This window comes from Theropithecus gelada, chromosome 1 (genome assembly GCF_003255815.1).
Source record: "Theropithecus gelada isolate Dixy chromosome 1, Tgel_1.0, whole genome shotgun sequence".
In the NCBI taxonomy this organism is placed as follows: Eukaryota; Metazoa; Chordata; class Mammalia; order Primates; family Cercopithecidae; genus Theropithecus; species Theropithecus gelada.
The window spans coordinates 18,739,472-18,762,851 of NC_037668.1; the positions used below are offsets into that span (position 1 = coordinate 18,739,472).

Sequence of the window (23,380 nt, forward strand, 5' to 3'; positions counted from 1 at the left end):
TTTTTTTTTTTTTTTTTTTTTTTTGAGACGGAGTCTCGCTCTGTCGCCCGGGCTGGAGTGCAGTGGCCGGATCTCAGCTCACTGCAAGCTCTGCCTCCCGGGTTTACGCCATTCTCCTGCCTCAGCCTCCCAAGTAACTGGGACTACAGGCGCCCGCCATCTCGCCCGGCTAGTTTTTTGTATTTTTTAGTAGAGACGGGGTTTCACCGTGTTCGCCAGGATGGTCTCAATCTTCTGACCTCGTGATCCACCCGTCTCGGCCTCCCAAAGTGCTGGGATTACAGGCTTGAGCCATTAACTTGAAAGGCTTCTTGTGTTGGCCAGGTCAAAATGACAAGAGCTAGCCATTCTCACGTCAGGGGCTTCTGATAGCCACTTTGTTGAGCCCAGATCCTTCTCCTGAGATCCAAGGGCCTGATGCACAGGCTGGCATGGCTTGACTTGTGGTGTACTGGAAGTCTGACAAAGCTGTCTGGGCAAAGGCATTACTGAGTGATAAAGGACACCAATGCCACTCTTTTGGGTGCTATATGTGCAATACTTTGCCCTCAGGAGGATATTGGTGTCCTTTATCACTCAGTAATGCCTTTGCCCAGACAGCTTTGTCAGACTCATCATTCCAGCAGGAGCCAGACAGCAGAAGAGGGAGGTTAGCCCCAAATTGGAAGGGACCTAAGTCTACTCTTGATGGAAATACATGAGGAAGATACGAACAGGTGAGCCCCCTCGAGGATGTGATGGTTGAGTCGGGTCATGGTATACAAGCAGGTGTTCTAGAGCCAGAGAAGGGCCCAGGTAGCCTAGTGTCTGCAACAGAGCAGACACAAAAAAATGTTTGTGAATGAAGGGATGAAAAGACCCTTTAGACAAAGAGAACAAGGGGACAACAGGAGCAAAACCCAAGAAGTTTGAAAGCCATGGAGAAATTACAGACTGTGCTAGAGTGGCTGGAGAATAGGGCCTCTGGGGGTGGACAGAGGGTGACAATGAGACAAGGCCTCCAGAAACAACAAGGCCAATCCCTGGGCTCAGTGGATCTAACAGTGCTTGTGTTCATTTGCTTGTTCCACGACACCAACCACAGTCACGTGGTCTAGTCTCTGTGTATTCATGAAAGTACTGGAGATCACTTGTGCAAACAGCACACTATATACCTGAAAAAACTGAGGCTCAGAGAAGGGAAGCCACTCGTCCAAACTCACAGAGCCAAGCAGTTGAGCTGGGAGTCTAACCAAGTTCATTTGATTCCAAGTCAAGGGCTCTTGTCATTGTCCTTAGGTGCCGCTGGCTGATGGATTTTGACCAAGGTTAGCAGCCCTTAAAATTTTTCTAGCCATGATTCAAGTTCAACTTGTGGTTCAGTGGGCTATTTTGAAACAAAATTATAGTTGGTGAGTGTTTTCACAACAGCAAATATGCTTGGCTTTTGTTCTCATCGGTTAGTTGTTGGTTTTTTGGGTTTTTTTAAGAGATTCTAATACTACTATATATATCAGAAGCGGTCCCAAATCAAGGTGAGTGCATTAAGGGAGTGGCCTAGTTTGCAGAACAGCTTGGTCTAGTTCAAAGGCCTTTAGAGGAAGATATTGCTTAACTTCCTTTGGTTCCTTATCTTACACTGGTCAACTTTAACTAACCAAGCCACCCCTAAATATAACCTCAAACTGCTTTGGTTTGAAATAATCTATACCTATTGTGCTGTGGCAGAGAGTGGGTCAGCTGCAATCATTACCTCCTGTCTAAATTATGATATTACTGTTATTGCTAATGTTTGCTGAGTGCTTACTCTGCATCAGATATTGTGCCAAGTGCTTTCCATGTGCTATGAGATGACCTAATCCTCTCACCAACTCTGGGAGAGGGGTGCTATGGTTATCCCCATGCTACTGATGGGGAAATTGAGGTTTAAAGATTCTAAGTAACTTGTTCAAGGTCTCACAATTAGTAAGTGGCAATGCTAGGCTTTGAACACAGAAGTATAAGTTCTAACCTCACACTTGACTGCTACTCTTTAGCACCAAGGGACATCCTCCTTCCTACCCTCTCACTAAGTGATGTTCTCCTTCTAGACCCTGTGCAAAGTTCCTCTCTATCCAACTGAAGTCTCTCAGAGTACTAACACTGGGTGGCACCTGAGTATTCACCTAGTTTAAAACTTTTCAAAACAAATGTTTAAAATACCTTTGAATTCTTCAAAAATAAAGAAAACAAAGACCCAGAGAAGCAAAGTGATTTGGCCAAGGTTGTGCCGTGAGGGAGGGTTTTCCCCAAATGCTCTCACATTCTCATTCACATTTGGTGATGGAAGCCTTCCAGGCTTGGACCATTCCAGGACTCCCTTCCCTGGGTCACACACTCCTTCCTCTTCTGTCAATCCCACTTCACCCCCATCTTTAGCCTCTCCCCTCAGCCCCATCCACAGGCTTCTACTTTCTCGCACACTTTCCATGCAACTGCATCTCACAGATGCAGTTGTTTCCTCTGGTGGGGGTGGTCAGCAAACCTCCACCCCAAGCCTGTGTGCCCAGGAATCATCATTTGTCACTTGTCCTGAATCCCAGCTTCCCATACACTGTCTCCGCATGGCTTTACAGTAAATAAGCCAAAAGCCAAATCCACCCTCCTGCAGTAAAAAGCCTCCCTTCCCACTTTTCCTCACATCTGTCATGTCCGACCTCCAGCAGGGTATCTAATCTTTCTAAAATTCTTTAATTTTGCCACCTGGCCTGCCCCTGCTGCTGAAGAAGATCCAGAGGTGGAACAGGAATTCAAAGAAATTAAAGAATGTGTAAGCAGAAACTCAGTTGTATGTAAGAAAACCCAATTCCCCCTGAGAAAGAGAAAGAGCTGGAGTCCTTTAAAAATTAACTGTCTGTTTTTCTGTGGCTAGTAAGCCTTATCTCTCCTTTCCCAGGCATTGTGAAGACCCTGTTTCTCTAGCTGTGCAGCTGCAAGGTCACTAGACAGATAAACTCAAGTTGTAAAACACGTTTTTCCTTGAAAAGTAAGAAATGATATAATGCATGTCTCAATTAATTGAAATCCAGTGTATTACAGTTCTAGCTCATCTCACACATATGACCATTTTTCAAGCACTCACTAGTCATGTATAGATCATGGCAACCATATTGGACCCTGAAGCCCTAGATCATTTCAGAGATGGAATGGGGCTGGACTAGGGTGGTGATAATGGTGATGACAAGGGGTGGTCCAATTATCAATACATTTTGAAGGTGGAAATGACTGACTCCGCTGATTTCATAGTTCAGGGCTCAGTCCTTTGGATGTTAATCCAACTGGACCAGTGCACCTAAATAATTAATAAATATCCTCCTCAACCCCATTGGTCTCTCCTATTTTTAAAAATATCCTTCTATGGAGGGAGCAGCCACAGGAGGGTCTACCAGACCCCAAGGCTATGCCCCTGCTGCCTCTTCTGTGGGTATCTTGATGGTCCCACTAAGCAGAGACTGGGGCTGACTTCTGATTTCATGCTCCCCATCAGTGCCAGACCTGATTTTAGTGGTTGGTTGGAGGAGTCAGGGTTTGGAGGACAGGGAGGTTTCCAGTGACCCGCTGGTCAGATTGAATTGCACTCCTCACCAGGGCACAACACCTGTCCCTGAGGCCATACTTCTTTGTATTTTCCCTGGGGCCAGTTATAGAGAGTTAAGCCTACAGACTTACTGATTTCCACACATTTATTCATTTAAGAAATGTTTCTCAAACATTGTCCTAGTGTCCTCATGCCACTATAACAAAATATCATAGAATGGATAATTTACAAACAACACAAATTTATTTCCCACAGTTCTGGAGGCTGAGAAGTCCAAGATCAAGGTACTGGCAGGTTCAGGTGCCTGGTGAGGGCTGCTCTCTGCTTCCAAAATGGCACCTTGTTGCTGCTTCCTCCAGAGGGGAGGAACACTGTGTCCTCACGTGGTGGAAGGTTTAAAAGGGGAAAACTTGCCTCCTCAAGCCCTTTCATAATGCACCAACTCATTCAAAAGGGTGGAAGCCTCATGACCTAATCGCCCCCTAAACCCCAACCTCTTAATACTCGCATTGGGGATTAAGTTTCAACATGAATCTCAGAAGGAACACAAATATTCAATCCATAACAAACAGCCACCTCTTTCCAGGCACTATGCTTGTGCTAGTGATTCATAGTGATTCACCACCTGCTCTTTAACAACCTAGTCCATCAGAGAAGATGAATATTAAACAAATAATCATGGCCATGGATCCAGAATCACAAAAGAAGACAAGAGCACCAAAGGAGAGCAGCATGGTCCTTTTGGAGTGTTGAACAAAGAACCTGGCCTAGACTAGTGTGGAGAGTCTAGTCAGGGAAGTCTCCCCCGACCCTATGTTGGATAGGACATAATACTCTTCTCCCTGGTCTCTTGCTCCTTGTTCTTCCCAACTCCTTTCCATCCCTTTCCTTCTTTAAGAAGACCAAAGAGTGTTTCTTACTATCCCATGCCCACAGACATGCAAATTCTATATCATCTCCCCCATTTCAAAGTTCTGCCCCAAATTTTATGACCATGTGTCCACTCTTTCAGGTAGCCTAATGGGCCCCAGCCTGCCCCCAAAGCTGGGTCAGTCTCTATTCTCCCACGACATCCTATACTTACTTCTGCCAAAACATAGATGACATGGCAGGGGATTCCTCCTGATTCAGGCCTTCCCCAACCAAAGATGAACATCTAAGGCAAGGACTTGTTCTTTCATCTCTGTATCCCTAGAATCCAGCCCAGTGTCTTAGGGGAAAACCTTTGGAGTAACCCTTGATTTTTCAATTTCCACCTTTGAAATGTATTGATAATCTGACCACCCCTTGTCACTACCATTATCACCACCCTAGTCCAGCCCCATTCCATCTCTGAAACGATCTAGGGCTTCAGGATCCAATATGGTTGCCATGATCTATACATGACTACTGAGCACTTAAAACATGGTCATATGTGAATCTTTGGATTTCAAAGTCTTAAAATGAAAGAAAAGAATGTAAACTATCTCAACAATAGTTTTATATAGCTGAAGAGGTAATATTTTGGATCTATTAGGCTAACAAAATATGTTATTAAAATTAATTTCCCCTTTATTTTTACCTTTTTAAATATAGTTTCTAGTAAAGTTTAAGTTACATATATTCTATTTCTCTTGAACAGGGTTGCCCTGGGGAGTCTCTTCTTAGCTGCTTAGCTTCCACGCTTGTCTGTGCCCTACAATCTGTTCTCCGCAGAAGCAGCCAAAGTAATCCTTCAAAGCATAAATGGAATCATTTCGCTCCCCTGTTCAAAATCCCTCAGTGTCTCCTTAGCACATTTAGAATAAAGTCCAAAGTCCTCCCCAGGATCTACAAGCTGCTGTTATCTGCTTCCTGATACTTAAAGGCCCATATTCCCCACTACTCCCCATTTCAGTCACTGTACTCCAGGTATACTGGCTTCTGTGCTACTCTTTGAGCAGGTCAGGTATGTGCCTACCAAGGGCCTTGGCTACTCACTGCCAGGAACTCTTGGCCCCTAGACATATGCAAGTCACTCTTCTTCATTTCTTTCAGATTTCTGCTCAGTTGTACACCCTGACCACTCCATGTAAACCAACATCCCCTTCCTTCCCTTTCCTCCACAACTCTACTTCTCTACATTAGTTTTTTTCATATAACTTATCATTAACTACTATTGTATCATATGATCACATCATGTCATATGATATCATGTCATATTATATTTTATATATATATATATATATGTATATATGTTTAAAGACAAGATCTTGCTATGTTGCCCAGGCTGGAATTCAATAGCTATTCACAAGCACAATCATAGCACACTACAGCCTCAAACTCTCGGACTCAAGCAATCCTCTCACTCCAGCCTCCTGAGTACTGGAACTACAGGCACACGCCACGAGGGCCAGCCATACAATGTATCTTTATTTGCTTGTCTATTCATTTATTTTCTATCCTCTCCCTAATAATATACAAGCTCTAAGAAGACAAGGACTTTGTATCTTTGGTCTCTGATGCTCAGTGAACATTTGTTGAGTGAATGAATAAATGAATGAATGAATAGTGGACATTCAACAAATAATTCAATCAATAAATAATTGGTTATCAAATGAACAAATGGAGCGGGAGTTCTAAGGGATCTAGATTAGGCTGCCAGAAGAGCAGGGGTAAGGTGTGATCAAGTCTGGGAACCACAGGCATGGAAAGAAAAAAGTGCACAGACACTATTCAGAACTTTTCATGAGTGTATTTATTAACTCTCACTCCCCACAGGCAAGGCTGGGTTTTGGTGAGGGAAAAGAAAGACCCTCACTGACGACATTGCTGGGTAAAAGGCCTTCAGAGAGCTACCTACTCTTTGTGGGTATGGTCATGGGCAGCCTTCAGTGCAATGGCTGACAGGGATATGAATTCCTGAAAGTCGACCTGTTCATCTTGATTAGCATCCAGGCCTTGGAATATTTTGTTAATGACAGCTTTGTCCCTGGTATTCTAGGAAAAAAGGATAACAGAGACCTTGAGTTCAGAACCTCCACACAAGACCCTTTCTTAGGCCTCTTATCCCTCAGAGCTCAAGTTAGGGAGGCCCAGGCGCATTAACTCATCAGCCAACACTGTGTTGGGGAATCCAATGTAACAAAACAGAGGACACAATGGTCATGAACCAACCGGGAATTAACAAGTCTTGACCTGGAAGGTACTCTTCTGCTCACTCATTCAACCCCTCCCGTGCCCTGCCTCTCTCCATTTTACATATAAGGAAACAGACTCAGAGAGAGGAACTGAGTAGAGCCTTAAGTGAGTTATTGAGAGAGGGAAGCAAAGGCCCTCTCCCACAGCAGTGGGGAAAGCATCCTTTGGGAGCTCAAACTGGGGCCAGCTCCACCCCAGTCCTTGTCCCACCATCCTCTGCCAGGCCTTGCCACTCTCCTCAGTGCAGGAGTGTGGGCAAGTTTGCAGTGAGAGGGGCAAAACCTACCTTGATGGTGTTTGCAAGCTCCTTTGGCAGCAGCTGCTTCAGCTCACCCTTAGAGAGGGTGTCAAAATGCCCCGTCCAAACTGAGATTGTGGAAGATATTGACAATTCCCTCCAGGTACTCTTCAAGTTTTGTCATCTTCCCAGCCTAACGTTAACCTTCAAGGAAACAAGAGAGATCTAGCGCCAGTTTCTCCCCGACCCCTCAACATCCACTCTCCCCTTTCTTTCTGAATCAAGGGCCTAAAGAAAACATAACATCCTCCATATCTATTTGTGGTCTCTCTGCTCTGTTTGATCCATGGTGAACTTCTCATGTATGGATAGGATGAGGAGGAGAAAACATATAATACTGTCTAATGTCTAAAAGAATCAGCCTCAGTTGCCCATGTTCCATACCACCTCATCCACCGGAGAGTATAACTTGGAGAGTATTGCTTACTCAAGCGCCCTTGGGAAGGGTTCTGTGATTGGCCAGGCTGTTTGCTTTCCTCAGGTGATAGCACTATGGCCACATGTCCCCTACAAATGGTCCATATCTCACCCCTGTTTAGCCATTCTTAAGTCATGGGACTGAGTCTACCTAGCACAGGAGCTGATCTATTTGGGTCTAAAATGCAATGTCACCCCAGAGGTGCTCAGGCAAGTGGAGGGTTGTGGCTTCCAACACCTTGTGATTTCACTGCAGTCACTACCCTGTGGACCACCTAAGAACCCATCCAAGGAAAAGGCACTTACCCCTCAATGCACAGGAATGTGGAGCTACAGCAAAAAGCCATCAGTGGTGAAGGGCACTGAGCCAAGGAAGGTTTTATCATCCGTGCAGGCTTCATCTTCCCCCTTGGGTGAAGAAATCTCTGATTCATCTTGAGGCAATTTATGTAAAGTACTCTGTTGCTCAACAGAAGCTTCAAACCTGTGGCTTTGGCTGCCACAGGAGCAGCCCAGATTGTACCCAGCTCGAATTTTACCCTCCTGCTCAGCCTGAAACAAAATCACCCCCACCCCACCCACCCACACATGGGTGCCCGGCACGTTTTTTAGTGCTGAACCAGGGCCCAGCCTTCAGGTTTAGCTCTACTCTGCTTCTCCCTAATTAAAGACCAGGAGAACAAACTTTACAGCATGGGTGTCTTGTTTTAACAGATGAGGTTACCAGCTCCTTTTGGCAAATGGAATATCAACTTAAAGATCTGTATGCAGCTAAGGAGACAGGAAGGGAGATCTCCTCCTAAGTCATTCTGGGATGCAAACCTCATCACTGGAGCAGAGGATAAATTTTCAAAAAAGATTCCAGGGTTTTCAAAAAAGGAGAGAGCAATACTATTATGCCTTCCCTTTGCGTTCCCAACACACTTTCCAACTTGGCTGTTACAAAGACCTAGAAAGCTGGAGTAGGGTAATCACTGTGTATGAGGGAAGTTCGCCATGCCTGGGTTACTTTACCATGTTCATGAGTTCAGTAAGACAGAACATTCACGTGAGTTTTAGTAAAGCAACTTTATTATTCACAGAGAGGCAGCAAGGGACAACAGATGCCCAGGATTCATGGAGAGGTGGTCCTTCAAGACTCAGAAACCTGCCCAAAATGGATTAAGTCTCATCTGTACATTACCCATGTCACACCAAAGCTGAGGGACACCCAAAAGCACTCTGCCCTTGGTTTATGCCTAGAGGTCAATAAGATTGCTAAGCAGCCAAGGCCATGCGAGAACCTGTGCTGCCATCTGCCCCACAACCCAGATATCCCCCTTAGCAAAGCTAGTTCATTTCATGTGCCCACCGACCTCCCTGGATCTGGAGGCAAAAGTTTGTCTCTCAGATCCGTGTGACACCTTGACTGACACAATCTCTGTGCAACATTGTTGAGCCACTGACAGTATTTGTTTCACTAGGCCCAGGAGGACACCACCACAGCAGGATGATCAGGCCTGTGTAAATCAATGAAAGTGACCAAGGCGAGTCTCAATCATTTTAGGTTTATTTGGCCAAAGTTAAGGATGCGTGCCCAGGAGGTAGATCTATGCCTTTCTCCAAAGATTATTTTGAGGGCTTCAATATTTGAAGGAGAAACAGTGGATATTGGGAGAAGAGGAAGAAATACTTTTTATATGTGTCAGTAGATAAGAGACAAGTGATTGCATCCTTTTGAGTCTTTGATCGATCTTTCACTGAATACACAATTTTCATGTGGGAGGGGAGTAGAAGAAATAGTCACTTATGCCTTCATCTGGCTCAGTGAATCTGCATTTTTACATAAGATCACAAAAATAGGGCAGAGGAAGCAATCAGATATGGATTTGTCTTGGGTGAGCAGAGGGATGACTTTATGTTCTGTCATTTTTCCCACACCTGTGAAGGTAAGCTATCAATTACACTGCCAGGGTGAAATTCAATAGAACTGTTTTAGGGTAAGGATCTTGAGGCTCACAAGGAATTTCCTTGTGGGCAAATTGTGAGGATGGTATATGGCTTTTTATCTTTGTAGCTATCTTATTTAGAAACAAACCTTGGGGGACAGGTTTGCATGATCCATTTCCCAGCTTGATATTTCCCTCTGGCTTAGTAAGTTAGGGGTCCTGAGATTTTTTTTTTCACATATGCCTGGAGAAGGGACTAGCCCGGGATCCCAATCATCCAGGCAAGAGGTTGCTAAAGGCGGATCACGAGATCAGGAGATCAAGACCATCCTGGCTAACATGGTGAAACCCATCTCTACTAAAAATACAAAAAATTAGCCAGGCATGGTGGCAGGTGCCTGTAGTCCCAGCTACTCAGGAGGCTGAGGCAGGAGAATGGCGTGAACCCGGGAGGCGGAGTTTGCAGTGAGGCAAGATCTCGCCACTGCACTCCAGCCTGGGCGACAGAGCAAGACTCAAAAGTAAAAAAGAAATCAAACAAGCAGGAACACAGCCTCACACACAAATATTAACCTCCAATGTAAACGGCCTAAACGCTGCACTTAAAACACAAACAGTGGCAAATTCGATTTAACAAGACCCATCCTTCTGCTGTCTTCAAGACACCTGTCTCACATGTAATGACACTTGTTGGTTCAAAGTAAAGGGATGGAGAAAGATTTATCATGCAAACGGAAAACAAAAAAGAGCAGAAGTTGCTATTCTTGAATCAGATCCAATAGACTTTAAGCCAACAACAGTAGAAAAGGATAAAGAAGGGCATTACATAGTGATAAAGGGTTCTATTTAACAAGAAAATTTAACCATCTTAAATAAATACACACCCAACATTGGAGCACCCAGATTTATAAAACAAGTACTTCTGGATCTAAGAAAATATTTTGGCAGCCACACAATAATAGCAGGGGACAACACCCCACTGACATCAGTAGACAGATCATCAAGGCAGAAAACTAACAAAGAAATTATGGACTTAAATTTGACAGTTGACCAATTAGACCTAAGAGACATCTATAGAACAATGCACCCAACAACCATAGAATATATTATTTTCATCTGCACATGGAACATACTCTAAGATCAACCACATGCTCGGTCATAAGGTAAATCTCAATAAATTCAAAAAAAAATCAAAATTATACCAAGAATCTTGGACCACAGTGGAATAAAAATAGAAATCAATACCAAGAGGAACTCTCAAAACCACACAAATAAATGGAAACTAAACAACTTGCTCCTGACTTTTGGTTAAACAACAAAATTAAGGCAGAAGTCAAAAAATTCTTTGACACATACAAAAATAGAGACATAACACAACATATCAAAACATTTGGAATGTAGCAAAAGTAGTGTTAAGAGGGATTTTCTTTTTCATCTTGGTTGTGGGCGAATCTCATTTTAATTGCAAAAGACTTCATTCACAGCACATTCAATAATGAACCAACAGGAGAGTTGCCGACTTTTGAACATATGAATACAGAAAAATCCCTTGCAATTTAGGTAGTTAAGATAATAAGCACATAAAAGGAAAGCAATCCTCATTTTTCTGAAGACTTTTACATTTTAAAAGGTGATTAGGCGTACTTGGAGTTCAAAGCAGTAGAATGTACTTTGCAGGGGAAGAAGGAGGAAAACATTTTCCATGTCATCAGGCAAATATACAACAAACATATCCCAATTCCACTTGATAAAGTCAGTTGGATGACTTCCTTGAACCAGGCTAGGGCCGAACACACAGTAAAAGTGCGCCCTGAGTGAGGATGTGAATCCAGAAGAGAAGCACCAGATCCCATGCAGCGCCAAACACATCCGTTTCACCCTCTAAGACAGGCGAGGCACACTGCCCCATGACCCTGGACATGGTATGCAGGAGAACAGACATCAGGTGGTTACTGCTCCCCCTGCCTGGTGCTTTCCAATGGTCTTAAGTCAGGCCATGGAGAAAATCCTTTACCACCAAATGCAAACTGTCAGTGAACTTAAGTCAAAAAGGATGTTATGGGGGAAATTCTTGAAACACATACATAAGGACTTCTATTTACCTAATTAGAACAACGATTACACAATTGGCATTCCTGTTTTCATAAGGTATTGTTCTCTACATTGGAATGGTTTAAGAAAAGTTGTCTATCTTTTTGTTTTATTTTACACTTTCAAAAGAGAGGGAAGGGAGAGAAACGTGTGACTAATTGCCCAACTTTGGGGTCCCGCAGGTAGGAAAGCAGACTTCTCTGACTCTAGGTCCATCCAGATTTGGGGGAAGTTTCAATGCCTAAAGAAGGTTGGTGAAGCCCTTTACACCCCTAATCCTACAGGAAGTATTCTACAGCGAATCTATCACAGTGTTCTAGCAAAGCATATGTTGAGGAAAACTACAGGTTTCAACTTAGCTTCTAAATTTTTTAAAGTAGCATTTCAGTAACAAACAAGCGCAGAGAGCTCACCTCAAGAGTGAAATAACAAAACTACTGCTCAGGTACCTAAAAGTCAAGCTGCTGCCCCCAGCTCCACCCACTCAAAGGCTTGGGCAGACACCTAGGGTGGCGGCGGCTCCTTGGCAGCACCATTCACAGTGGCATCATCATAGGGGGGTGGGAGCACCGTAGTGTCATTGCTGGTAACATAAACCAGGACATAGGAGGAACTCCTGCCATTGATGTATCGGCAGCAGTTCCAAACACAGCTAATCAAATAACCCTTAATAGTTAAGATAATGCTAATAAACAGAAGAATAATAAGGACCAAACAGGTAGGATTCACTGACATGACATCATCTCTGCAGGGAAAATTAGGAGGCAGTTGTCGTATGTATTCCTACATGGAGTTTGGATAAACAAGCACAGTGATTGCAACCAAGGTGTTCAGAGAAAAATCAAAGATCTGGTAATAGAAGAATGGGATGATCCAGGTTGCGTGTTGCCTCTATGCTTCGTAATTAGCCATAGTGCATATCAGTATCATAAGAAGATAAATCACAATGGCAATGCACATATTGGCATCATCCATGAACTCAAAGTCACCTCCCAGTTCAGAACTTGAAAAGTGATACTGATCCAGATCAGCCGGGCACTCAACAAAATCAACAGTATCACGGCATTGATGATCAGGTACCAGACACCGAGCTGGATGGTGCCGGCGCCGACATGGCGGCACAGGCAGCAGCTGTTGGAGTAGAACCGCATCCAGGGCGCGACCGGGGCGCAACAGTCTTCATCGCTCCTGGCGCAGAGGCGCGCCCAAGTTTCCAGGAGCGTTGACCTCCCTGCCCGGGTCCGCTGCGCTGCTGCTGCAGGCTCTTCGGCCACTCCCGGCCCACTCGCCTGTGCGCCCGCCGGTCTCTCTAGTCTATCCCCCTAAGAGGTAATTTTATAGTGCTAAATGCCTATATCAAGAAGATATTAATAAAAAGACCTCAAATTACCAACCCAACCTCACACCTAAAGTAAAAATTAAAAAATTAAAAAACAAGAAAATCAAGAACAACTAAACCAAAGCTAGCAGAAGAAAAGAAGTAACTAAAGTAAGAGCAGAACTAAATGAATTGAGACCCAAAAAGCCACACAAAGGATCAGTGAATGAAAACTTGCTTTTTTGAAAGGATAAACAAGATTGATAGACCATTACCTAGATTAACAAAGAAAATGAGAGAAGATCAAAATAAACACAATCAGAAATGACAAAGGTGATATTACAACAGATTCCACAGAAATACAAGAGATCCTCAGAGATATGAACCTCTCTATCTATACAAACTAGAAAATGTAGAGGAAATGGATACATTGGTGGAAGCCAGGAAGAAACAGAATTTCTGAACAGACCAATAACAAGTAATGAAATTGAATCAGTAATAAAAGACTTACCAACAATAACAACAACAACTATGAAAAAAACCTGTATCAGATGGATTCATAGCCAAATTCTACTAGATCTACAAAGAAGAGCTGGTATCAATCCTAAAGAAACTATTGCAAAAAATCAAGCAGGGGCTCTTCCCTAACTCATTCTATGAAACCAGTATCCTCATGACACCAAAATTCAGCAAAGGTACAACAAAAAAAAACAAAACTACAGTCCATTATCCCTGATGAGCATAGATGTAAAACTCTTCAATAAAATACTAGAAAACCAAATACAGCAGCATATCAAAAAGTTAATTTCCCAAATAAGTGGACTTATTCCTGGAATGCAGGGATGGTTCAACATATGCAAATAAATACCTGTGATTCACCACATAAACAGAATTAAAAACAAAAAACTATATGATCATCTCAATCGATGCAGAAAAGCATTCGATTAAAATTCAACATTTCTTCACGATAAAAGCTGTTGATAAACTGGACCTCAAAGAAACATACCTCAAAATAATAAGAGCCATCTATGACAAACCCACAGTTGACATCATACTGAATAAGTATATTTTGGGTGCATTCTGCCTAAGAACTAGAACAAGATAAGGATGTCTACTCTCACTACTCCTATTCAACATAGTACTAAAAGCCCTAACCAGAGCAATTAGACATGAGAAAGATATAAAAGGAACCCAAATTGAAAAGAGGAAATCAAATTATCTTCCTTCACTGACAATATGATTCCATGTCCAGAAAACTCTAAAGATTCTGCCAAAAGACTCCTAGACCTGATAAACAACTTCAGCAAATCTCAAAAAACGAAATCAACATAGAAAAATCAGTAGCATTGCTATACACCAATAATATTCAAGCTGAGAACCGAATCAAAGATGCAATTCCGTTTACAACAGTCACACACACAAAAAAAAAATACCTAAGAAAACATCTAACCAGTGAGGTGAAAGACCTCTACAAGAAGAACGATAAAACACTGCTACAAGAAATCATAGATGACACAAACCAATGAAAAAGCATTTCATGCTCATGGATTGGAAGAATTGTTATAGTTAATTTAATACGTCCACATTGCCCAAAGCAATCTATAGATTCAATGCTATTCCCATCAAATTACCAAGGTCATTTTTCAGACAACTTTACAAAACCAGTCTAAAATTCATATAGAACCAAAAAGAGCACAAATAGCCAAAGCAATCTTAAGCAAAAAGAATATAACCAGAGGTACCACATTACCCAATTTCAAACTATACTACAAGACTATAGTAACCAAAACAGTATGGTATTTGTACAAAAACAGACACATAGACCAATGGAACAGCATGGAGACCACTGAAATAAAGCCACATACTTACAACCGATTGACCTTGAACAGGACTGGCAAAAATAAACAATGGGGAAAGGAAATCTTATTCAATAAATGGTGCTGGGGAAACTGGCTAACCATATGCAGAAGAATGAAACTGAACCCCTACCTCTCATCATATACAAAAATTAACTCAAGATTGATTAAAGACTTAAATGTTAAGACCTTAAACTATTAAAATCCTGGAAGAAAACCTAGGAAATACTCTTCTAGACATGTTCTAGGCAAAGAATTTATGATTAAGTCCTCGAAAGCAATGCAACAAAAATGAAAATTGATATGGGACCTAATATTAAACTAAAAAGCTTCCACACAGTGAAAGAAACTAATAACAGAGTAAACAGATAATCTACATAATGGGAGAAAATATTCACAAACTATGCATCTGACAAAAGGCTAATACCCAGAATCTACAAGGAACTCAAACAACTTAACAAGAAAAAAACAAATAACCCCATTAAAAAGTGGGCACAGGACATGAACAGACATTTCTCAAAAAAGAAACACAAGTAGCCAACAAATGTATGCAAAAACTAATCATCAGGGAGATGTGAATCAAAACCACAATGAAATATCATCTCACAAGTCAGGATGACTATGATTTAAAAGTCAAAAAATAACAGATGTTGGCAAGGTTGGAGAAAAAAAAGGAATGGTTATACACTGTTAGTAGAAATGCAAATTAGTTCAGCAGTTTGAAGATTTCTCAAAGAACTAAAAATAGAATTGCCATTCAACCCATCAATCCCATTAGTGAGTATATACCCAAAAGAAAAGACACCTGCACTCGTATGTTTATCAAAGCACTATTCACATTAGCAAAGACATGGAATCTACCCAGGTACCTATCAATGGCAGTTGGATAAAGAAAAGGTAGTACATATATGTCATATACGTCAATACTATGAAGCCATAAAAAAGGCCATGATCATGCCCTTTGTAGCAACATGGATGCAGCTGGAGGCCATTATGCTAAGTGAATTAATGTAGAAACAGAAAACCAAGTACCAGAAGTTTTCACTTATAAGTGAGAGCTAAACACTGAGTATACACCAACATCAAGATGGGAGCGGTAGACGCTGGGGATTCCAAAAGGAGGGAGGGCAGGAGGGGCACCAGGTTGAAAAGCGACCTAACAGGTACTATGTTCACTATTTGGGCAATGAGATCATTGGCAGCCCAAGCCTCAGCATCATGCAATATACCCATGTAACAAACCTGCACATGTATACCCTGAATCTAAAATAATTTTTTTTTGCAAAGAGACCAAAGAAGGATCCTTCAGATGTCCTCACTGTTTGAAACCAAAGGGCTGGGTCTGCCTCTGGATCCCTTCCCCTGTCTGTACAATCCCTGAGGTGTTTACTCAAGTGTAGCAGGAGGTGTTGGCAACAACCGAAGGCCACTCTGCTCTGCCAGCAGATGATCAGAGGCTGTTCAGGTGTTCATCACCAGCTTAGCTAATGAATTCAGTGAGTTTCATTGGTCCTAAATAGCCCAGGTGGTAGCACTAGTTATCACTGACATAGTCAATGACAAGCTGGGTACCATTTTTCCCAGGGTATGTACACCTATGCCAGGTAGGGGGATGCAGACAGCAAAATGGAATCAGCTATCAGAATGCCTTCCTGGAAGAGTATCTCAGGCAGCCCTACAATGTCCGAAGCCTTTCCAGCTTTTGCACAAACACTTGAGGACCCCAAATTCCAAAACAGCATGCTCTATCTGAGGGTGACAGGTATTCTGCAGTATACCCCACAAAGGAATATTTTAGCCAGGGGAGCACATGTAACTCCGGTCAGGGAGCTGTCATTATAAAAGTCTCTTGTTCAAGTGTACAAAGCCCATGTCAGATTTAGCCATGAGTTAGGTGGCAAGGTAAATGGTATGATGTGCCTAATTTCCGACACCATTGACAATGTTTAAACTCTGTCTGATTTTATGTCTGTGTTCTAGGTAACCTGCACTGAGGCCGTCACTCTCCAATTAGAAACACTGATGGCTGTTGGGGCCCTAGTCAAATTGGTAACAGGCCACAGATGGACTATTCCAGCACGGAGGTGCCCTGGGTACATGGGTGGCTGATTCAGCAATGTTTTAGATCACAGGGGAATTTCCCAATCTCCTAAGACTGGAAGGAAATCTCCTCCGCCCAGGGAAGAAGACAGAATTGTTACCGGGGCAACCCCTAATAGTTTAGGGCAATCAAAATGCCCATCCTCTTGCTCTATACATAGGGAGATTTTCCTTGCCTAGAGGATTGCTCACACCAGGAAAAAACTACCAATCCTTCAGGCCCTGAGGTGTGCCAGGTAAAGTTCTGGGCAAGGGAGAGTGGCCCAAGAGAGAAGTTCATCTGGTACCTTCTCTCCCTGCTCCTCACTCTGGACCGCAGAGACCCTACGGGGGATGAGGAGAAAGAGGCCAGGTAGTCAGGTGAGGAAGGGCTGTCCCATCCACACCCAGGGTGGAAAACAGCTAGAAGAGAGCACCTTCATGTTTTAATTAGGGTCTCTTGCTTGGAGACATGAGTTTCTGAGTCTCCTTATGTACAAAATGGAAATAGCAATTACCTCTCTCATAGGGTTGTTATGAGAAATGAGATAAGTTACCACAATGTCTTGAGCTAAAAAGCAAAATCATCAACAAAATCATGGGCCTGTGTCAAAATTTTTGTTTCAATTCATTAATGAGAGAACAAGCAAGGAAGACTTTTTGAACTGGTTTGAAGGATATTAAGAATATGAAAGACAGTTAGAAAGTAATGTCTAAGATTCTTAATTTAGACACAAGACAAGATACAAGTCTTTTGACTTTTCATAGGGTGACAAAAACCATAACAGTTTTGGGTTTAATGTCTTGACCAGCCCTTAAAGCCATATTGCCCTAGCCAGCAGAGGTAAACTGTCTACTTCATCTGTTATGGATTACTATCAAACATACTTTGCCGATTAGTTTTCTCGAAAGTGTCAGATGAGGACTAGTAGCAAGGACCTGCTTTTATTCAGACAGACTCTAGCATGAGGTCAAAAATATAAGCAATCACCAGTTTGCCTTTTTCCAGGTTTGAGATGATGGTTTTTTTCTTTCACACTGACACACAGCTGGAGCCCAGTAAGTGTTGGTAGGATTTCCCTCCCCTTTTCAGCCCATTTGAGTTTAGACTGAATTCCCCCCCCCCCCCCCCCCACCCCCCCCCCGCCCGGCAGGAGGGCAGAAAATGGGCTGGATTCTGGACCCAATCAAAATTGTTCTGGTTCCCAAGTGGAAGGATAAATAGGAAAATCTTTTCCTTTGGAATCAGGCCTTTTACTCAGCCACTGTAGACGGACTGCCCAAGTCCAGATCCTCTCCATGCCTTTTAAGACTTTTGTCACAACCGCTAGGAACACACCTGAAGTCAGGACCCTTGGGCGAAGAACTTGGAAGGAGAAGCAAGATTTCAGAGAGGTCATCCTTATAGGAACCAGAAATCATAGTGGCCGGATCTGCTTCAATTGGTGAGCCAAGCTCTCCTTTGTGGGCTCAAATGTTACATGCGATTTCCTGCTAAACTACTTATTTCTAAACTTCCCACTCCCTTGTTCTTCTTTTGCAGCTGGGGAAACAGGAAACAAAATCACCTTGCTCTGGGCCGCGAGTCCTGTCTGATTCTGCCCAGTCAGTGGTTTCGGTAATGGGCACAGTCTTGTTTGTAAATCATCATCTCCAAGCCTGCGTCCTGCAGGAAGCTTCCAAGGCCTGCCTCTCTCACTTCTCTTCTGCAGATGGCCAGTGACAGCTGTGCCATCTCCCCTGCCCCACTGTGCACTCAAGAAGCAACTGTTGACCCAATTCTTCACAACCAGTACCCATCACTTATGGTGAAACTCCAAAGGGCACTGTGGGCCACCTTCCTCTTCTGGTGGGCTCAAAAAAGGAAGACTTATTGGACTTTCAAGTGATGGCAGACAACTGAGAATGGTAACTCTCCCCAAAAGAATCCACTGACAGCAAGTCCAATAGTGCACTTTCAAGGTGAATCAAAGGCACTGAGATAGGTTGCCCCTCACCACCCTGACACACACACACACACACACCCCACCACCACCACCAATATGGATAGCTGAGAGGCAGAATCGGGGTGCTTGCTCCTTTTGTGTACTCCTTTTACTATCTTTTCTCTTGTGAGGTCCCCTAAATGTTGAGTTGACCTGAGATGTGGCTTGGTGAACCCTGAGACCTCTTCTACCTTTTTCTGCCTGGGCCACATTCGGGTCAGCTGCTCACCTTTAGACTATGTATTAGAGAAAATTATAGCAAGATCACTGTGGTGTCTCTCAGAGCTCCATAATCTCCATTTCTGCAATGCTGAGTGTATTCCACACTCCTGACTTAAGTAGAAGCACTGGCATGGGGGGATGCATAGATATCCTTCAGCAAAACTGAGAAGAAAGCAATTTAATGCCTAGGCTTTCCTCCTTGCCCCAGGAGAAGCCCATCTCCATATTCTGATGACTAGATTTTCTCATCCCATCTTAGATCCCAATCTTAACTTTCAGCTGGCTGCCAGCCATTTTCACTAATATGTTAGCTGATAACAAATAAAATTGGCTGGTAATTAAAACATCCGTGAATAAGGGCTTAAACTGTTACCTTTCCCTGCTCATTCACATTTTATATGATTAAGGTACACTACAAGAAAAAGCTCAGTGACCTGAGCTGTGTAATCTTCAGCACTGGAAACCAGTTAATCTGAGTGGCATTTTGCTAGTGATGGGAAAATGTTTGGCTCCTCCTGAAATCCTAGGGAATTGGTCACCTCCTCTTCTCCTCTTGGGCATGAAGCATGTCTAGCTTCTCCAAAGAACCTCTCCCCTCCACTACCCCAGAGTTAGCTTCCTCTCTTCAGCCCGTGATCCTGGGGTTCCAAGCACAATAATTATCCCAGAGAGGGTGGAAGGCTCCCTGCTGTATTTAGTAACTCTTCCTGCAAAGAATCAATTGACAGCAAGTCCAACAATGTACTTCCAAGGGGGAATCAAAAGCACTGAGATAGATTGCACTCCCACCCTGACACACACACACACACACACACACACACACACACAGACCCCACCATACCCCACCATAAGTGTTGGTAGCTTTTTCTCCCCTCTTCAGCCCATTTGAATTTAGACTGAATTCTGCCAGGCAGGAGGGCAGAAAATGGTCTGGGTTCTGGACCCAACCAAAATGGTTCTGGTTCCCAACTGGAGGAATAAACAGGAAAACCTTCTCCATTGAAATAAGGTCTTTTGTTCAGCCACTGTAGCCTGTGCTTCGGCAATGGCTGGGGCCCTTGTGTGGTGCAGAGGGACACCAAGCAGCCTCCATCTTCCAGGCCAGGGCGTATCCTCAGCTTCACAGAGCAGGAGAGCTGTGGAGGACTGTGGGCAGCAGGATAGGAACTGGTTTAACCCTTGGCAACAACAAATGTCCCCACAAAGCATCCACCCACCCACCCACCCAACATAACAATAGCAATAAAAGTACTCCACCTTTTGGCCAGGTGTGGTGTGGATCACACTTGTAATCTCAGCACTTTGGGAGGCCAAGGTAGGAGGATCGCTTGAGTCCAGGAGTTTGACACTAACCTGGGCAACATAGCAAGTCTCCATCTCTACAAAAAAATAATTTAAAAATTAGCCAAGGGCAGTGGCTCATGCCAGTAGTCCCAGCTACCAAAGAGACTGAGCTGGGAGGATTACTTGAGCCCAGGTGTTCGAGGCTACGGTGAACCATGATCATGCCATTGTACTCTAGTGCAAGTGACAGAGCAAGACCCTGTGTCTCAAAAAAAAAAAAAAAAGAGAGAGAGAGAGAGAGAGACAAAGAGAAATACTCTGCCTTTTATTACTAAAAGCCAGTAAGCAGGACAAGCGTTCTTAACCTTTTTGAGGTGTTGGGCCTTTTTGAGACTCTGATGGAAGCCGTGGAGGAATGTTCTCAGTACATGCACTCAAAATGATGCACTCAACTTCAACGCAATTTCAGAGATGTATAGACAGACAAGTTAAGAACCCTGGTTTAGTGATTCTGGTGACAGCTTCCTACCTCTTCACCCATCGCTAACATCATTGCCCCAGCACCTAAGTGAGGACAACAGAAAATTCCCCACACCACAGCATGGAAATCCAGTTTGGGGTGACGTTCTTGTCAAAAGGTTCCCCTTCATTTTCTTCTTTTTTTGATGCATATCTCAGAGAATAACTATTCGTCTTCGGGCCTTCCCCTTGTACCAGGCCTTGGGAAGTTTTTTTTAGATAATTCTCTGATCACCAAACTATAGAATCCCGTAGGGCAGCATTTGAATAACCTATTCTTTGACTTAAGTTTTACTAATTTATTTTCCTACTTGTCTATTCCTTTATCATTTAATTGAGTTGGGAGCTTGGGAGTGGAGAGGGAGGAAAAATTTTCAAAATTCCCGAGGACAAACTACAGGTATGGGGACAGGTGTGGGGATTATCCTATTAATGGAGGACTCTAAACATTGTCCACCTACATCACACCACACACAGAATCAGCCTTTCCCTTTCTCACTCTCTCTTTCTGTCTGTCTCTCTCACACACACACACACACAGACACACACACACACACACACACACACACTTCTATGTAGCTATCAACCTAATTTCCCAAGAGCCACATCTAAGACATTTAACTGGAAACTAAAATTTAGCTTAGAGAACAGTATCAGTTGTTCTTATACCAGCCTGTTCCCAAATCCCCGATCCATTTCAGAACTACTAGTAAAATCATCAGCTATAGTGTCATGGACTTTTTGGAATCCTTAAGCCTCAAATCCAATGGCTCAATATGGTGGAGCTGGAAGGGAGTGTGGGGTAGAGGTCAGATGAGGGGTAAAGCAGGAAAGGCTTGTGAGAGGTGGGATTGGGTAATATAGATTACTTTTTCTTCCTTTGGGTTTTCCAACCCTCCCTCCACACCGAGGAACCTCATCCCACAAAAGCACGAATGAGAGATGCCTGAGGTATTGATGACTTTATTATTCTGCAGGTACATGTCCAGGGGCCCAGCCCCTGGGCCCAGTAACTCAGCTACTCTTTGTGGTCTTCTTTGTGGCTTTCTTTGTGGGCTGCCACGCCCATCTTTATCACAAGTATGAGGAATTCCTGGAAGTTAATTGCGCCATCGGTGTTGATGTCCAACTCTTTGAACCAGGCATCTGCACCCTTTTTCTGTCAAGATTGAGGAGAAGAAGCCAGAGTTTAAAGATCTCAGAGACAACCAAGGCATGGCCATCTACAAAGGGCAGCAGGGAGGACCGCTGGCCCAGGGCAGCCCCAGGACCAGGCAGAGAGCCCCCACCACACCCAGCCCCTCCTCACCCTGATATACTGAGGACACTCGGTCTCTAGCAATTTCTTCAGGTCATCCTTGTAAATAGCATGGTAATTCCCTTTTATCAGGGAGTACTTGTGGTAGACGTCGATGATAGAGTTCAAGGCTTTCTCCAGATCGGTCAACATGATGCCCACGGACTTGCCTCACCTGAAAAACAGAACCCTCTTGGGAATCCCATGGCAGGGAGTTTGCGTCTGCCCAGGCAGTAATCAGAAGGTTCATGCCCCAAGCGATGGCCTTGTCCTGGCCTGCACTCTCCAAATAACCAAACCAGCAGATAGTTATGGCTCTGGTGGCAAGGAGGGGATGATAGGGATACAGGTGTGGGAAGGGGAAGGGCCCGTTCACACAGAGGCATATGCACACACACGGGACCTGTTGACTTTCCTTACCACCCCACCTGCTGCCCAAGAAAGGTCCAGCCTAGGAGACAGTGTGCCCTTACCCACTGGAAGGTGCTGGAGGATGCACTCCTTCCTTATCCCTGCTTCGCTCCCCACCTCCAGGAGTATCTTTGCTCCAGACCTCCCTGAGCTTTCTCTCTCCTCTCTCAGGAAGGCCGCTCCTCTTCCCTGACCCTCCCCAAGGGAAGCCCAAAGTGTAGGGCCAACCCAGACAGTCCCACTTACCAGGTCTTCTGAAAGACAGCAGACAACAGACATGCAGAGCTGAGAGGCAGCTCCCTTTTATAGCGGTTAGGCTTGGCCAGCTGCCCACAGCTTCAGGCCATCAGAGACAGCTGCTCCCTGCCAGAGTTGCTACAGTCTCTGGTTTCTCAACCAGGTGAATGTGGCAATCACTGTGCAGAATGAAAATTTTGGGTGGGGAGGTAGGAGAAGCGGAAAGAGGAAGGCATTTGCTAGGCAATAGTGCCCAGAAGGAAAAAGCAGGAAGTGAGGCTCTTTTTCTGGGCTACTGACATCCACTTGCTTGATCCACCAGATTCCCACTCCCATTCCCTCTCCACTATTGGGACTGCTAATCCCCTTCTTTGTTGGTCAGGCTGTACATCCCTGAAATTGAATTGAAGTTGAATGCATCATTTTGAGTGCATGCACTCAATGAGAACATTCCTTCATGGCTTCCATCAGAGTTTCCAAGGGTCCAAAGACCGCAAAAGGGTTGAGAACACTTGTCTTGGCTGATGCCTTTTAGTAATGAAAACTATTGTTCTCATTACTAAAAACTAAAACTATTGTTGTTGTTCTTTTTGGTGGGTGGGTGCTTTGTGAGGAAATGTGTTGTTGCCAAGGGCTATATCCATTCCTACCCTGCTGCCTACACTCCTCCACAGCTCTCCTGTTCTGTGAAGCTGGGGATGGACCATGCCATGGGAGATGGAG

General features: G+C 43.8%; 2 protein-coding genes and 1 pseudogene across 3 annotated transcripts; all 3 read right to left on the reverse strand.

The window, feature by feature from the left end:
- Positions 1 to 6,263: 6,263 nt before the first annotated feature.
- On the reverse strand, positions 6,264 to 7,137 carry S100A12 (S100 calcium binding protein A12). Its single transcript, XM_025405790.1, is given in 3 exon segments — positions 6,264 to 6,514; positions 7,002 to 7,086; positions 7,088 to 7,137. Coding segments are annotated over 3 exon segments (276 nt in total). The 3' UTR covers positions 6,264 to 6,373.
- Positions 7,138 to 11,905: 4,768 nt separating this feature from the next.
- LOC112619027 lies at positions 11,906 to 18,124 on the reverse strand (annotated as a pseudogene).
- Positions 18,125 to 21,659: 3,535 nt separating this feature from the next.
- Positions 21,660 to 22,814, reverse strand: S100A8 (S100 calcium binding protein A8). 2 transcript variants are annotated; one of them, XM_025365165.1, is made up of 3 exons: positions 22,667 to 22,814; positions 22,022 to 22,184; positions 21,660 to 21,871 (listed from the first exon to the last, which is right to left on the reverse strand). In XM_025365165.1, the coding sequence occupies exons 2-3, from the start codon at positions 22,160 to 22,162 to the stop codon at positions 21,731 to 21,733; spliced, it is 282 nt and encodes a 93-aa protein (XP_025220950.1). In that variant the 5' UTR covers positions 22,163 to 22,184; positions 22,667 to 22,814; the 3' UTR covers positions 21,660 to 21,730. The 2 variants fall into 2 exon arrangements, with proteins under 2 accessions (XP_025220950.1, XP_025220962.1); XM_025365177.1 differs by lacking the exon at positions 22,667 to 22,814 and adding an exon at positions 22,483 to 22,602.
- Positions 22,815 to 23,380: the final 566 nt, after the last annotated feature.